At 38.2% G+C, this 17,965-nt stretch overlaps 1 protein-coding gene across 4 annotated transcripts in view; it reads right to left on the bottom strand.

The window, feature by feature from the left end:
• The window catches only part of LOC107095392 (protein cornichon homolog 3-like), a 119,539-nt gene that overhangs the window by 7,714 nt on the left and 93,860 nt on the right, over positions 1-17,965 (bottom strand). Inside the window, exons 4-6 of one of the 4 annotated variants that reach the window (XR_001481739.1) lie at positions 15,864-15,976; positions 8,627-8,773; positions 7,970-8,101 (exon numbers count right to left, since the gene is read on the bottom strand). Coding sequence is in view for 3 of the 4 variants with exons in the window: in XM_015391469.1 (XP_015246955.1) it covers positions 7,995-8,025; positions 8,627-8,773; positions 15,864-15,976 (291 nt within the window). In the remaining variant the exon portion in view is untranslated. The remainder of the gene's footprint in view (positions 1-7,969; positions 8,102-8,626; positions 8,774-15,863; positions 15,977-17,965) is intronic. The other 3 variants (XM_015391471.1, XM_015391469.1, XM_015391470.1) reach the window with 3 other exon arrangements.

Below are 17,965 nucleotides of genomic sequence, written 5' to 3'. Positions count from 1 at the left end.
GAGGATGAAGCATAGCTGCTGCTATCTCTTGGTCAGAGCCCTCATTGCTTCTCTGAAACAGGAACAGCAAGAACCTAAACATATAAGCTGCAGTTTCTCATGGCACTGGCTGTTGTTTTGTCCAATCAGCTCATGACGTTCTAATGAAACATCCCTCCTTTCCCTTTCCTTTTTTTCCCCAGCGTTTTACTGTCATTACACTGTCAGAAGTATGAACCCTGGCCTCCTGTTTGCAGGACGGGTGACTTACAACTTGAGCTAGCCAGCCACAATCCCACTTACTGTCTAGTTACTATCTTGGATACTTTATAATGTCTGCCCAAAATGCCCTCTAAACATAGATGGTTACCATTAATGAGCTATTCTATAAACACATTGAGGTCTAATTTTTTTGTCCCCCTCCCCAGAATAATACCTTTAAACATTTAAAGCTTATTTTCCTAGTTTCTAGCCTCTCTGCAAAAACTGGCTTTAGCTAGAGCGTGAAATGTGGAAACTTGATGTCAGGTTAATCAGATTAAATAGAACTGATGGCAGGTGAAGACAAAATAAGACCTAATCCTGAGACTGAAGCGGTTTCATTACGGGTTATACCAGCTTTGTTTATTTTAAAATATATTCAGAACAACTGATTGTCTGTTTTTTTTTTTTTTTTTTTTTTTTGGCTGAGTTGTAGGTTAACTCTTACAGTTTTTAAAGGATTTTTCTGCTCGTTTTATTAATTTTGTTTGTTTCGACTTTAACAAGGGTGTGGACTTTTGGGAGCAGATATATTAATTCACTTCACATGACACCTTGGTAGACAGCTATGCTTTGTGTTTGTAGGATGGTCCCTGGTATTAGAAGCATGATTATACAAGACATCAGTTTTAAAGATGTGTAGCTGATATCAGGTCCTGTCAAATATTGATTTTATCAGTCTGACTTTTATCAGAGAACGGTTTTAGCTCAGCTTTCAGATTCTCCCCAGCGAATCAGTCTTAAGGTGACGCTCCAGCATGTATATAAGAGAGGAGTCGATGGAAATTTAGAAAGTGTTTTTAAGATCTGTGTGAGAACCCTGACCTTTACTCAAAGATCATCCAGTATGTTTTATAACAGCCAACTTTGCTGTGATTCCCTCTGATTATGCAGCCAGGATGAAATAAATAAGGTGTAGAAAATGGCTTATAGAAGTCTCTATCTATGCTACTTTCTTGATTTTAGCATTCAAATCTAGTAACTCGTCATCTCTAAGCTCATTACCCTGATAAAGCTTTGAAGAAAGATAGGAGCTTAATCCAAAGCAGAATAACAGCTTTTTTTATTTATTTCTTCTGACAAAATCAGATCTTTCTTGTCTGATAATTCCAGCAGTATTTAGTTTGATATTTTGCTTGATATTTTAGGATAAAAATGCTTTTTTCTAAAACAAAAATCATCCACATTTAGTGCCTGTGCACAGCGAACATCCCTGTTAGTGTTTTAGAGCTGACAGGGAATCAAATAGAGCTCCTCCATTTATTATACTAACACACATTAATTAGGAAACATCTCTCTCTTGATTTTCTGTGTGGGTTGTAATTTTACTTATTGTAATTATTTTATTCTGTCTTATTATATTATATTTAATTTTCCTCTATTATACTTCTATAAATAGGTGCACTGTAGGAAAAAAAATTCCCACAATGCATGGGTGTAGGTTTGCATAGGGACCTGTCCCTAACAAAAAATTTTGGACCGACCTACTTGTCCCTAATAATAATAATAAACAGTATAAAAACAGTATAATTTACAATACAGTGTTGTTGCAGCAGTGGCTTCTTTTCCTCAAGCAGCTCTGATGCCTGGTAGCTGCTGCTGTAGCTCCGTCTGAATGCCTGCTTGGTCTTTCCTGTCCCTTTAAATTCGGAGTGCACGTAACAGTGCTGTCCTATTTAACTCTGCTCTCATTGGTTGTTCTGCCTTAAGTTCCGCCTTTTCTCTTCCTGTCTGGCTGTTTTCTAAGTTCTAAGGATCAATGACGTCAGACCAATGAAACTTAGGATAGTGTCCCTACCAAAGTTGAAATCAAACCTACGCCTACTGCCGCAATGTATCAATAAAGTAATTCTGATTCTGAAGAGGATTATGTTAATGTGAGGCAGAACTTTGATTTTTCAATTCAATTTAATTCAGTTTTTTCTATAGCACCAATCACAACACGTCATCTTAAGGTACTTTACAATTCAACCAGATCATACAGTCAAATCGATTCAAAGTTTTCTATCTAAGGAAAACCAGTTGATTGCTCATTACTCAAAGGCAATCCCTCACCAACCCAGTCAACAAAATAAAAAAATAGAATTTAATAGATGTAAAACAATGTTGCTACACACTCATGAACAGTAGGTGGCGGTATGCACGCCCCTTCCCTAGAGCCCGGTGGGATCGAAAACATTTTGAATGGAAATCANTGGATCGCCAGAGGGTGGGCGATCATACTCACGCTACTATGGAGCAGAGCCAGACCGAACTTCCCCGACCTCAAACTTTGTGGGCGGGACTAAGTTCGGAATGGCACCCAGGCTAGGTTGCCCTCACACTAAGCATGCTTGTAGCGACAGTGGAGAGGAAAAACTCCCTTTTAATAGGAAGGAGCCTCCAGAAAAACCAGGCTCGGTGTGAGCGGCCATCTTCTGAGGACGACTGGTTTTTACAAGCATACTCTATTTGAAGCTCAGAATCTTAAAAAAAGAAGCTTTTAGAATAAATGTTGAGAAAAGACTCAATATGCTGAACCGTATGAAACATCACAAAGAAAAGAGAATAATCCTCCTTCTTTTTCAAAGTATAACGTCACAAGGTTGCTACACTGAAAATTTTTAGAACAAAACTGATAAAAAGTAAATTTAGATTTCTGCAAATCAAACATATTTGCACAACCATTTGAAAAAGATACTGTTCTTTTTTTGTATTGTTAGCATAACAATATCTTCTGTACTTTATTGGTCCAACTGCATTTATTTATATATTTCTAAGGATTCTTTAAATAGGATATATGTGATATATGTTTCCAGCGTACACATTGAAAACTTACATTTTCTACTGTCTGTCTTTTTCATTCAATATTACATGTTAGATACGACTATTCTAACTGATAAATGTTATGCAGAAAAAAAAAACATTCAGAACCATAACTGAACATGGTGCTCTTTTTATACCCACAATCCCAACCTGCAATTAAACACTAAAACTGTCAGACGCATGTCAGATAAAGCTGTTAAGCCGCTTTAAAATATTTCCTGTAAGCCTCTCTGCTTTGCTGACAGATGTGGCATATTTCATGTCCCATTAGCATCCAACATCTGTCCACCGGAGTAAATGAAACCAGGTTAACTTCATGTGCAGGTGTAATATATCACTGAAAAACTGTCCTGACAGTTCATGCCATGGAATGATAGGAAGAAAAGAGCAGGATTATAGGTCTGCTGTACATCCGTCAACATGCTCAAGCAGTGACAGAAAGCCTGTGCTCATCTCTTTAGGAGGGAAAAGTGTTGGTGACTGAAGTAGAGGACATTCCAGGCAGCATCCCTGTGACAAAAAGGACAGGAGGAGAGAAGGAGGGGGACAGATCATACTCCCAGGGGTGCTCCAAGCATATCAGCAGGCAGGTTTTTGTTGCTCATTTTAAACATACTTAAAGGTGTTAAGGTAAGGTTAAGCAATCTCTTTTCTGCAATAAGCTGTCAGGGTAAGTCGTGGGGGTTCAGATGGAGCTGTGTGCTCCTCTGTGCAAGTAAAAACCACCGTGTAAGTGAGAAGGAGGCCGGGGGAGCAGGTGAGTTGGTGAGAAAACAGACACAAGCCCAAAGGAGCAGGTTTCAGGCTGCTTCACTTCCAGTTCAATCACATCCATCAGTGTTTAACCATGACCATCAGCAGAGCTCAGGACATCTTCCTTTCTTAATCTTATACTAGTCATGAATATTTTCTTTCATTAGAACAGTGAGCTTAGGCGGGAGTCAAATGTTTACAGCCAATGTTTTCTAAAATTTTGAAGAACACAAAATGTAACCAACTTTAATTTCCCCATATATTTTGTTTTTACTACTAAAATAACTTATTTTAAATGAATATATGTTAATATGGTTTTATCTATAGAGGCATCTTCTCTCAACATCCTGGAAACTTCAATCACGTCTGGCCGTTCCAACATCCATGAACTAACAGTATAATCAAAGCTGATTTTCTAAAGTTAAAATAAACGTGTTTCTGCTGGTCGGTACACTGCTGCTAAAATTCAATGTCGGAAATATTGTATGCAGGTGAGGATTGTCATCATCCAGGTCACGTGGTATGTCACCACATGGCCAGAGCCAGTTTAAGTGTGAGTGGATTGGGTTGCCTTAAAGGTGGAGCGATACCGGTGGAGCGATACAGGCTAGAAATATTCGTTTCTCCTCCACACATCGCCTGGACTCTTTAACCAAACTCTTTGAGAGAGGCTGGACTCTCTTCTATGAGATTTTACAAGCAGTTACCTTCATTGTTCAACTCCAACTCTCAGCTATAAAACTGAATAATTTCCACCTACTCCTGATCTTTATGCAGAAATTAAAGCCTTATGATGGATACAGTATATGGTGTTAAGGATGTTTTCTTTGGCCAGTTTGTTACCACAAAAAACAATAAATAAAAGGAGGGGACTAAGATGAACTTGATGGAACTGAAAGTGAATGCACCATCACCTCATGCTCAAGAATACCTGACAGTTGCTGCTGCTGCCACCGTTGCTCTCTAAAACAGTCCAACATGAGCCGGAGCCGGGCGGGATGGGGTGAGATGGAGAAGCAAGATGGTTTCAGTTTAAGCTGAGTGCTGCATTTAAAGCTGATGAACCAAACACACATTGTCTTGGAAAACAAATATTGACTGTAGAGATAGCACCGCCATTGGTGTTTCAGAGTTACACTGAGCAACAGGTTTTATTGTTTTCATTCATGACGATGGTGACACCTCACAAGATCACTTCATGTCCACTAAAAGTTCGTCTAGTGATTGATGGGTGGAAAGAAATGGATGAGACCAAATGAGCTCAACACGTTCGCTTAATGAAGCAGTTTCTAAGGTTTCTGCCAGTACACCATGCCAGGAAGAAACTCCTTAACTTTGACCTTTACTTTTATTGACTGATGTCACATTTGCAAAGACTTGTTTGCTTGGCATATACAACTGAAAGCACATGATTTTACACAAACAATGAAATCAGACACTCTACCTCTTAATTAATTAGAATAAACACTTTATCATTTTTTTTGATCGGTTAGGATTGGCTAATTATTTCTTTTATAAAATGCCAGAATAATGAGAGGAAGAGTTCCTAGCAGTGATAGGTAAGTTTAACGGTTAACAAGCATTTGATTAGTGCTTTTATCAGGATAATACAATTTAAAACTGGATACCAAGGAAGAGAATTGATACTCAAAAACTGCTTTTGATTCCACAGGGATCCAAATAGTTAAAGGCATACAAAATGTGTTTTTACATGAAAATCTCACAACTTTCAATCTCCACATGCAACATGCTTTCTCAAAAGAGCCCCAGATGCTATTTAAATAAGTTTACACTTAAATGCTAATCAGATTATCCAAAACATTGTGCAATTCGACAACTTTTTAAGGTTTCCCAATATGCAGAAATCTCCAATTAACCATAGAAAAATATGCCAAAATTCCTCGTCTTTTGTATCGATACTTTTCCAAATGAGTATTACATCCAAATACAACTTTTGAGTACCAATAATTTTTATAGTATCAATATTCAATAATCAATAATATTTTTTAAACTTGATTCACTTCCTTTAACGATCTTCCTATAAGTATCTCACAATAGTTAGCTTGTTGACCCATTCATCCCCACATAACTGGGATTAGGTTTTTGTCAGAACCTCCAAAATATTAAGACACTTGTTCTTTAACTATTTTGCTATTAATCTAATGAGCTTAAAGAGACCCAGGCGCGCATTTTGCACAAAGCAAAAACACACAAAAAAACAAATGCTCATGTGAAAAAACCTACTATGCCTCCTGACAGTGTTTAGTTAGTCCTTTTTGAGCTTAAAAGTCATTTTTGATCTGGGTGGGACCAGTTAAGATGAACATTGTTGTACTCTCTTCCCGTCTGCTGGCAGTTCTTACTTAAACTGACCACCCAGACCAATACAGTAGTAGCCATTCAAACATTTTTTTTATTCTTTCTCTCATGATTTGTGGACGTTAAACATCTACAGAGAAGCGCCATCTAAAGGTCAGACCATGTAATTCAGTGAAAGGGTGGAGTCAGGGTAAAAAAAATATGCAAGATGGGGTCAATTCAGTGGCTGGAAGTATGAGGGAGTTGCAGGGAAGTGGGCTGCCATTCGGCTGGTGTTTTGGGAAAGGCCATTTTGAATGGCTGCTACTGTTGGCTGCATATCTTATACATATTTACTGTAATAACGCTGTAATATCATGGAAATTTCTGGTATAAGCATAACTCCCGTGCTGTGATTGGTCCAATTTTAAACTAGATGTCAGTCCGTCTGACGTGGCTAGCACTTAATAACACAACCATCACATTAGCAGCTTAACTCCAGTCACAGTGGATGCTGTGCGACTGTGGTGTGGTCACCACAAGGAAGGCAAATCATTAAAATCGAAATGGAAACTCACATCGATTTTAATGTGGCTGGGCACAGTGTTCAGTGAGAGTGTTTTTTTTGTAAAACCACAGCCATTGTCACTTTGACCTTGGGGTCCCCTCTCACTTCAATCAACATAAATGTTTATATCATATTCTGACCGATACTCGTCTCTTATCTGTCTTGGTGTCCAAAAAGGGCTTCAAGAGCTGAGATATCGGCACAGAAATGTAAAATCTTATTAAAATATTTTTTAAAGTAAAGAAAATATATTTTATTATATACTATTTATATTTAATTGTTTTTAGTTTATTCTTACAAATTGTATTCATTAAATTTATTATGTTTTATTTTTTCAAATGCTACATTTTAAAAAATTTTCAAATTTTACTAATTAAGTGATTTTTATATTGCATTTTCTAGCTTGTCAGGAAATTAGCAAAAATATTTTGATTGGTCAAAAACTTGTTTGGGCTTGAAGGGAGTAGAATGTGATCTGTAAAATGTAAATTTCCATAGAATGCAATTTGTAAACCTAAATTTAAAGACTAGAAATAAACAGTTTTAAGGAATAAACATAAAAAAGTGAAAGATGACAAAAATTTTATTAAAAAAAGATATTTTGAAAAGATATAATTGGAGAAAACAGCAAACAATATAGCTTCATATCTGGGTTTTCTATCAACAGAATGTGTTTTTTTGGTCTTCTTTACAATTTCTATTTATAAAGCGTCCAACAATAAATGAAAATTCTCTCTTCCCTTAAGATTACTGTTCATTTAAAAGAACAGAAAAAGCGTGGAAGAAGACACTCTCTACCGATTTCAGTCTTTGCTGTGTTCTGTTGTGAAGGAAACTTTTAGACTGCATTAAGTTGACTTAACTGAAGTCAAATTTTAAATTCCCCTCCAAAAAAGTGATTTAAGTTATCAAGTATTTGTTTAGGATTAGTATAAAAAAGTGAAGAGAACCAAATTCTGCTCACTAAATGTCTTTTAATAACCTGAATATTGAGTTTTACCGTGCAGATGCAAAAACATTGTATCAACACCCAAGATATCCCACACTGTATTACAACAGAGTAATCTGTGTATGTAAACTTCTGGTGTTTCTTTTTCATTATTCTGGCATTTAATCCCTGCTAGATTTTCTGTTTTGTTTTCCAAATGATCTTTAAAGTGTCTGAAGATACTTAGTTTTTGAATTATCTGATATGCTATCATTTAACAATATATGAACACACTAAAGTGAAAACAGTTTCAGAATTTCCTTTTGTATAGTACCTCCAAAATGAATATCACAGATATAAAAAAGTAAGGATTGTACCTTTAAGTGATTCCACTGTTAAGATCTAATAGAGGGATATTTCCAGGTTCCACACACTGCAGCACCCACATGACACATGGGACAGGAATCCGGAGTGATTAATAACAGCATTGTTAGACATAGAGAGGAGAACTGTGCGGATTATCATCATCATCATCACAGAATAAACAGACAATTTTAGCAGAAATATAAACAAAATGAAAAAAATAAATAAAAATCTTTCACTGTACAGAACAAAACCATTGACATTTTAAGAAGATTAAGCAAATAAATTAATATTTCCTGTCATTGCTGGTGGTGCTTGTCAATGAAGTAAAGAATCAAATTCTCTTAATATCACATGCATTAGCAGTAGTGGATGGAAAAGAAAGCTGTTCTACCCTGACTAAACTTGCACACACACAGAGGAAATAGCATGTGATTGCAAGAGAAATGGTTACTTTATTCAGAGATTTGCACACTTTCCTTCGGAGCCGGAGAACCAAACCAAACCTGTTTGTAGAGTGGTGGCAGATGTCACCATCCAAGTTTTTCCTCTTCAAACACTTAGATTACTCAGCAAGGTTTCCAAACCTTCACAGTTCAACATTAATAATGTACCTCCACATCAAAGGAATGTGTTAGTAGGTCACACCACCCGCCCTGCCCTGTGCTTACCAGTAGAGATAGTAGAAGAAGGACAGGACAAAGAAGGACAGCTTGCACCACGCCTCCTTTTGGCAGAACTTGAGCGTGTCGCCGTTCATCACAGATGCTGGGTCATAGATGAGCTCCTTAGTGTCCGTTGGGGAATGGAAGTACCTGCCGCAGAGGGCAAAGACCACACCCCGGGTAGTTGACCCGTTCCAGAGCACAAGGAATGGTGTTGGTGGGATAGATGGGACAGGGGTTGGGAGGGAAACGGGGAGGAAGACAGTGTGGAAGACATGGAATGAAGAATCTGGTGGAATGTCATCATGCATGTAATGACAAAAACAGTGCATGGTGGAAAGGAAGTATTGACAATGGAATGGTAATCATTTAGGTTTTCAGTAATGATTAAATTGATGATGCCCAGCCAGACATGGGCAATGTGGAGTCAACAAGTCGTCTCCATGTCATGTATTTGTTCTACCCAGCCAATTAACCAGGTGAGTCCAATCTGCACAGGTTAATTCACGGTGAAGATTGGACTCACCTGCTTCAGTGGCTGGGTAGAACAAATACATGACATGGAGATGACTTGTTGACTCCATATTGCCCATGTCTGTGCCCAGCTTAGGACAAGTTATTTTTCACATTCACCTCAGTGGTTTTGGACATCAAGTGTTTCTCCCCTAAATCAGGCTCAGGTAGCATCTATTCACACAAAGTCTATGTGAGCAATCACGTTAAAACTAATAGTTTGTTTGATTTTACTCATACCATGCTGAGTAGAACAACTCTTTTCAGTAGACCAACTAGACATAATTATGCCAAAAGAAAAATATGCTGGCATAAAATCAAACAATTTAGAGCAATATCTGAACAGTGACATCCGTGTGAAGATGATTGTATCAATTCTATCTTAAAATGGATGTTCTTCAACTACTGGGACTGAGTTCTGTGCAGTGTGACGTAGATAATCGCTTCAGTTCACTGTCAAGCTTTTAGAATGCTGAGTTGAGTGAACCTTTATATACTGGCAGAATGTTCCTGCGTGGTGAAGCACCAGAAGGGATCTTGTTTTTGAGTCATTTTGAGTCACAGTGGGGTTGATGCTTTCGCAGGAGTTATAGGCGTCTGGCACTCCTGTCTGGTCACTGAACGCTGTATACTATACTGTAAAGTATATTTTATCTCCCTAAGTTGAACAACACTGTATGATCTAAAAAAAAGTGACAAATAAGCAAATTCTACAATTAATTAATAATGCTGCCCATAAAATATCTTCTTGTTAATGGGTCAATAACACAGCCAACTGTGAAATATTAATACGAATCTGTGCTTTCAGATTAATTAACCGCTTTTAGATTCCGATGACATATATATCCATATACATATATCAGCAGTGGAGGGCAAAACCTGGAAGCCTGTAAGTTGAAGAAAAGTGTTGAATAAAGTCTGCAGGGACTTCGTTTGGATGGCATTCAATTGGCATTGATCTTTGAGTTTCTTTTAAGCTCACAGGGATTTAAATGAACATGAACCATTCTGGTCAAAGGGACCATGGAGTTGGTGGAATGCCTCATGATTTCACGCTTCTGAAACACATTTATATGTAGTTTCCAGAATAAAATTCTAATTCACTTAAATTTTAAGATTGAATAGTGAAAATGTATTTTTGTAACACTCAGATTTTATCTAAGTTTGTAAAACTTTTTCTAACACCAGAATCTTATTGAGCAAAACATCACCAACATCACTATTCTCAAGGTTGGTTTGGGAGCTTGATTTATATTAACGATGACTTTCAAGTTGATATTGTACCGTGTTTGCCTGCAGGTAAGTAACTCACATTGAAACCAAGGTCCAGTCGTGAGGCTCTTTATATATGCAATTCAAAAAAACTAGGAAATGTTTGTTCACTTATATATATTATAGTATAAAAGCTTTCTCAAGCAGTTGGTGATGCATTTTGGAATCAGGAGATGAGCCCCTGGCTTGAGAAACCTGTTCAAAGACTTATTTTTCTTATTATTTAGTAGCACACACATATCATCTTTAACTTATTTTATGCTTACCCTCATCTCATTTTATTCTTATCCTATTGTATTTGTACGAAAACTCAATGGAGCCATTTTGATGTACTGCAGATTAATCTACATTAATTCCAAGATATATATTAAATTTTATATATATATATATATATATATATATTTTTTTTTTATTTATTTATTTATTTTTTAATTATTCAAATTTGTAGAAAACTGAACCTCACATTGCCAACAAAAGCTGTAGGGCACAATATTGCCACAGCAATCTTCATTAGAGCCATCACATTCCAATGAGATCAATTCCAGCAGGGCTGTTTAAATTGTAAGACAAAATGTGCCAAGTGGGAAATTACAGAAGAAGAGGGAATTGCTACTTTTGCATGTTGCTTAGGGAAAGAGACCTTCTAATTGCTAAACACACAATTACTACTTCACTAAATTTGTAGTTATTTCATTTGACAGCTGATTCAAGTAAAAGAGATTCTAATAAAATGCATAATTCTGTCAACACAGAAGAAGAAGCGTGTAATAAGCACACTATTATTGTGGTTATTTATCAATCACTAATTGTTTTAAGTACTGCACCTGTACCTGCACTAAATTTCAAGCAATAAGCTTTCAAGATACAATTAGACTCATGTCTGTTTTTAATGTATAGTAACTCAAGTTAAATGTCTACAGCATAAATAGAGTTTAATCGATAACAATGTCCATGCATATTTTATGTTCTCTTGTCAGAGTTTTTTGCACCCTCAAGCAGACATGAAATGTCAGACATTATGCTGTATGATACATTGTTATGAAAATGTTCAGTGATGTACATCCCATGTATTCCTACATAAAATACATGCAAAATGACTGATGAAGAGGCAGAAGAGGTAAACGGGTGAACAACATTTGCAACAAGCTGCTTAAATTAGGTTATACATCAAAATAACTTTTGGCATAGCAGAAGAAGAGAACAATATGATCAAACATTTTAGAAATAACCCCACTAAGAACAGTGAACAAGATCATTTCATAAACAACAATTTTATACTAAATTATATTGGAATCTCAATAATTGTCTCCAGAGAACTAAGTCAAATGTGGTGAAACTAGTCTGGTATAAACTATTCCATTAAATGTATCATTAGTCCAATCTTGCCATGCAGGTCTACTAAGTTACAAGAAAGTCTAACACTTTGTGTATCATATAAAGTAGCAAATATTAAGTATAGATGGTTCACTCGGCTCCTCTGATGACATGTTGCTGCTTCTTACTCTGGCATACAAATATACAAAGATGTGAGAGTGCCCAAAAAATATAGGTTATGACACCTTGGTCTAAAGATGCTACTCAGCAGCTGACTAGCAATTGGATATTTTTTGGTACAATGACAATGAGGTATTCTTGGCTACATCTGACACAGTGTCAATGCTGTCACAGTGGACAGGGACATCCTGGTGTTTCCCAACCAGAAGCTCTGAATGTACAGGGAGCTCAAGGAACTGCTGAATCACAAGCAGAGCCCTACTCTACCATCCGTCCTGCCACAGACAGACCATCACTGTACAGGTACTGGAAGTGTTGAGAACCCTGAAGGACGTGAACCCCTGAAAAACTGCTGGACCTGATTGTGTGACAGGGAGGGAGCTGAGGGACTATGCAGACCAGGTAGCTGGGGTTTTTAACCACCATATTTAGTAGTGATTAACACAGTATTCCAGCCCTCCATGGTTAAAGCCATCCACTATCACCCCTTTGCTCAAAAAACAAAGGCACTGTGACTACCACCAGTTGCGCTTACCCCCATATGTATCAGAAAGTGCCTTGAGAAATGGGTTCGGAGTCACATCACTTCACATCTGCCACCCAGCCTCCTCCTGCACCAGTTGGTCTACAGAACCAATCAGTCTACAGGGCATGCCATCTCGGTTGCTCGGCACACCACATTGAGACATGTGAAGCGAAATGGAAGCTATGCGAGACTGCACTTCCTTGACTTTAACTCGGCTTTTAACATAATCATTCTAAGTTGGTTTGTGAGCAAGCTGGAGAAACCTGGGTCTCTCCCAAAACATCTCCAGCTGAATCATGGAGTTCCAGATAAATCACTCCCAAAGGGTGATAGTAGGATCCAAGCTGTCAGTGGATCTGGCCACTACATTTCCAAGAATGATGTCTATCAATTTAGGCTGCTCTGGTTATTTATCAAATTCAAGGGATCTTGGCTCAGTTAAAGAGGCCTCTTGCCTGATACGGTTGAGGAAAGGTCCTAGAAAAAGATTTTTCAACAACAAAACAACCCCACACACTGCAGGATGCTGGAGCATATTTTGTACCAGACTAAAAAGGTAAATTACATATTAAGGACTTTAAAGAACTAAAAGACAATATAGAGAACATCAATAAACTTAGGATACCATTATCAGTAAACTGAGAAGCTTGTTCAATGACAACTCTGTGGCTTGACAAGCATAATACCAATAGATCTAATAATTCCTCTTGCCTTACTATCAGACTGATCAGCTCTACTCTCGGTACACTCTATCTAGGTATCTACTTTGAGAATCTATATTTTGTGAAAAGCTATGATGCCAAACTCATAGAAACAGCAATACAGAGGTGAAGGGGTAGTTTTTAGATTGAAGTGGAGAAGAGTAGAATGCCTTATAATCCCTAGAAGATGGATCATACAACACCAAACCCAAAGGTTTTCTACTCATCCAAATACACACAAATTGTACAACTGTTCTTTGATGTTGCAAAACAAAGTTCTGCTTAGATATGTTAAGAACAAGGAGATAGAGACCCCATGAATGGTCTGGGAGAACAAAATGATGTTATTTTGTCCTCACGGCTTTGAGAGGGAGAAAACAAAAGCTTGTAGAGTGTATAACAACCTTTACAAGAGAACAGAGAATGGAGGGCAGTACAAGAGGTAGTAGTCTGGATCTTCTTATGATATACTTTATCTAAGTCATCTACTCTAAATCTAGTCTAATCTCTAGCCAATCAAATCCCTGGGCCTTAATACAAGTTCTTTCAGAATAACAGCAGGAATGTAGCCTTTTCCGAGGTCTCAGAAATTCCAAGAGGAGAGGTAGCAACATACCTCGACCCACCTCTATCTAGACTTTGCAGGTAATTTTATACATGTTCGCTGGATGTGGCTTCAGTTCTTGCTTCGTGGACCTTTGAGAAAGCTGGAAGAGCAGATCGACCTTGCAGCTGTATCTCAAAGTACTAATCTGAATATAGCATCAAGTTTCGGATTTTATCTTATTTTTCTATTAAGAACTGTTCTTTGGAACAAAACCTTATAATAAACATTTGCAGGTGTCGGGCACAGATATACAACCCCGGATATACAACCTCTAAATATGCTACCCTCGATCTGAGAATTGTCTTGTCGATGTTGCCTCTCTCCCACATCAAGCTTTCTATCTTTTCGTCTGCTGATGCCCCTCGCTCGTATCATGCCTTCCTTGGTCTCCGCCTTCCAGCCTCCATTTTTCTTTACTATTCTCCTCTCTTCTCCCAGCTGCTGCATCTGTAGCCAGTGGGTATCTGGCACAGTTTGCAGTTAATGAGACAGCAAGATGTTTTCCTCTCCTCATGTTTTATTTTATTTTATTTTTTTGTCTGAGTCTCAACTAGTGGAGCACATGAGCTTTAATCAATCAGACTTCCAGTAGCGCTTGTCTAACCCCCTGACCAATGGAGATGGACACAGATAAAGAGGGAGCATCACACATATGGAAATCATAGCTGTTTAGTTTGTAAATTGACATTTTCAACGTCTAACAATGTCAGCTCATTTCAATTCTTTAACTGTCCTCAAAAATAATGTGGAAACAGTAGGCAGACCTTAACCACAGTGTCTGAAGGTAATCCAGAGAATTTAATTATGCTAATGCTGTGTTACCAAGAAAAACACAGTGCCCTGCTGATACCTCTTGAATTTTTTTTTACCCTTTCTTACACGTCAGAACCAAACATTTGTATTTAATTGGAAATTTACTAGACAGAGTAGTGCACTAGTAAGTGGAGTAGGAGGAAATGGATTTTCATGTCTCCCAGGGTTTAACAACTTTGGACATTTAAAGGTTGAATATTTTGGTCTATTCTGTTTGCATTAAAGCTCCAGCTCATTCAGAGTGGGTGAACGGAGCACATGGAAATTTATCTTCAAGTATTGCCACAGATTCTAAACTGGACTTTAACAGGGTCATTCTTAACACAACGATATGATTTGATTGTCTAATTATGTTAAATACAGCAAACCTACTGTAGGGTCGCTGTTGTGCGTGAAGGTGACCTCCATCCCACCTTAAATCAGTTTTCAGGCCTTAAAAAGTTTTTTTTTTTACTTGTCCGTCTTTTTCTAAATTATGACTGGATTCCCGGACCCTGCTGTAGAAAAGCATTTCCACAGCATGATATTGCAACTGCAGGTATGTTCCACAACACATCTGTGCCTAAAAGACTGATCTCTGCTAATCAGAGTAACTTTAACTTGTCTGCTGTGTCTCCTAGTTGGTTTTCACAAACTTCCTTCAGGACTTCTCTTGATTCATGCATGTCTGAATAATCATAGTCAATTATGCTCTACTAGCAGTACTTATAGTACTCATGGAAAATTAGTGTCCATTACTTTTCTATGTAGAGGAGTTATTCTACGCCACCTCCAGGAAGCAATTACCTTGACTGTGCTGCACCTGCCCAGTAAACAACACACCCACTTTCTATGATTAGCAAGGATTGATGTGAGGCAGAGAACCATCATTTCTGCCCAAAGTTAAGACAAAGTGGGTATCATAGCAGCTCTGCATATTGACAGCAACTGCACTTGCGTGTGATGCGTCCACATCAAATCTTTTTAGCCAAAAATGCTTATAAGCCGAAAGTTGGACACTGGGTCAAACACAGTTCAAGATGATTTGAACTTCTGAAATGTGCATTGCCAAGTTGACTTTGGAAGACTTAAAATACTTTCTTAGTCATTTGAGAAAGACAGAGGGTCAGGAATGCTTTTGGACTGGCCGCTTATAAACTTGTGTTTTCAGAGGAAAGGATTAATGAGACATCATGCTTTAGTTTTATGTAGAAATTCGGATCTTTGTCATTATTATATAAATCCCAAGCTTTAAAATAACCCTAAAAAGCAGAAAGGGAAAAATTGCACTCCTACGCAGATGATTGTAATCACAGAAGACAAAGACTCCATAGTTACCTCCATGTGTTGTAGAAGAGGAGGGGGATGTTAAGGCCGACAGTCAGCCACTCCTGGGCACACAGGAACATTATGCAGAACAGCCCATGGATGGAGTATTCTGGCAGCACCAACTGTAGGGCAGGAGCAAATTACAGGAAGAATTACTGTACGGTTGGAGTGAAAAAGAAATACATTAACTCATAATTATTGCCTGTGGCAGATGCTCTTCTGTTCACCTTCACAGTAACACCAATAGAAAAGCCAGGTCACAACTTAGCAGTTCATGGAGTTCATGTGTGAACTTCAAACCTCTCATTAAGCACACATTTATTCACCTGACAAGACCAGGTATGGTGTGTGGGGGGTTAGTAGGCAGTGGGGTTGACCTGTTAAGTATCATTGTAAAGATAAGTGATAAAATGATATTTTTGTTTTATTCATGTAACCCACAGATTAAAAGCGCTTATTTCTTTTAGAAAACACTTAACCTACATAAGAAAATATAAAAAAAATAGAAATACCCCCACACACTCACAAAGAAATGAGTTTATGGCAGTATAAGCTGGACAACAGAGGGCGCTAAGGGGGCACAGCCCCACCCACCCAATGAGCTTGATTAAGAAAAAAAACAACAAATAAAACTTAAATTATATAATTCAAATAAATTGAAATATATTATTATACTTATTAGATGTGCAAGATAAATATTTAATCTTAAATGACAAGTAAAGCTTCTTCGTTGGATTGGTGCGCATAAATCTTTAACCATAGACTTTTTAAAAGTTGTACATGCGGAGTAGCTCCTCTGCAATGCATATGATTGAAAGTTCGAGTCGCGAAAGTTGGAGACTATCATTGGAGAGAGAGAGAAATGGTGCAAGAAAAATTCAATAAGAGAAGTCCCTTATATTAAACTTACCAGGAGGTGAAAGCATTTGGACCTCATGGGCCGAACATTAAAATTAATCAATAGTCCAAAGACAGATGGAGACGGTTCACTCAGTCCTTTTCTATGACCTGGTTTAGGTACAAGGCTTGGCTAACTGCATGCAGCAAGGCTAACACTTTATTCTGCTTTCCCTGCCTCCTTTTTCAAAAGTCAGGATCTGACCCAGCATGGATAACGACAGGTAGGACTAATTTAAAGCACTATTTAGAAAAGAAGCATGAACAATCTGGGATTCACATAGAAAATAATAGTGTACTTTTTCTAGATGTTTGTCATTTTGCATAGTTGTTCTTTAACAACCACCCTTCAGAAAATACGTTTTTATATTTTAAAAAAATATAAAGCTGACTTACAGCTTCTCCATTATTAAACTGGTACTTTATTTTCTTTTTAAACTTTTTTTTTAAGTTTGTGACACCAAAACACAGATTTGCCTTCACGCAGCCACAGAAGGACTGCGTTCTGAATTTTCTCCCAGCACCTCTTTGGATGTCTGATCTTCTATCTCTGACTACTAAGCACGTCCCTGACATCGGCTTAGGCATCAATCTCTGGATTATCCTGCCTAGTTTCGTATGCTCCACTCTGATCTCCACTGATGCATCAGTGTCTGGGACTCCCTGTGCGGCACCCGCTGCGCCGTGTTGGCAGCCAACTGGCTAGAACCAACCTCATCCACTAGGTTCAGACTGAACTATAAGACCAGGTTAGTGACTCACATGTTTATTATCATCCACTTCCAAAAAAACGTCACTAACCTGTTGTCTCCTGCAGAGCTTCCCGTCTCTGCAGGAGCTACGCTGCTCGCTTTGGTTCAGTTTTTAAAAAATGTTTTGAGAAATCAAAATGCCTACCCTCACCTATGGTCATGAAATCTGGATCATGACCGAAAGAACAAGATCCCGGATACAAGCGGCTGAAATGAGCTTTCTCTGCAGGGTGGCTGGGCTCTCCCTTAGAGATAGGGTGAGGAGCTCGGTCATTCGGGAGAGGCTCAGTGTAGAGCCGGTTCTCCTCCACATCGAGAGGAGTCAGTTGAGGTGGCTTGGACATCTTCTTTGGATGCTCCCTGGACGCCTCCCTAAGCAGGTGCTCCAGGCCCATCCCAATGGGAGGAGGCCCAGGGGACGACCCAGGACACACTGGAGAGACTATGTCTCTCGGCTGGCCT

The sequence above is a fragment of the Cyprinodon variegatus genome, unplaced genomic scaffold (assembly GCF_000732505.1).
Source record: "Cyprinodon variegatus isolate N-32 unplaced genomic scaffold, C_variegatus-1.0 Scaffold543, whole genome shotgun sequence".
Taxonomy (NCBI): Eukaryota; Metazoa; Chordata; class Actinopteri; order Cyprinodontiformes; family Cyprinodontidae; genus Cyprinodon; species Cyprinodon variegatus.
Note: the sequence above shows the minus strand (reverse complement) of the source record. Positions and strands in the feature narration are given on the sequence as shown.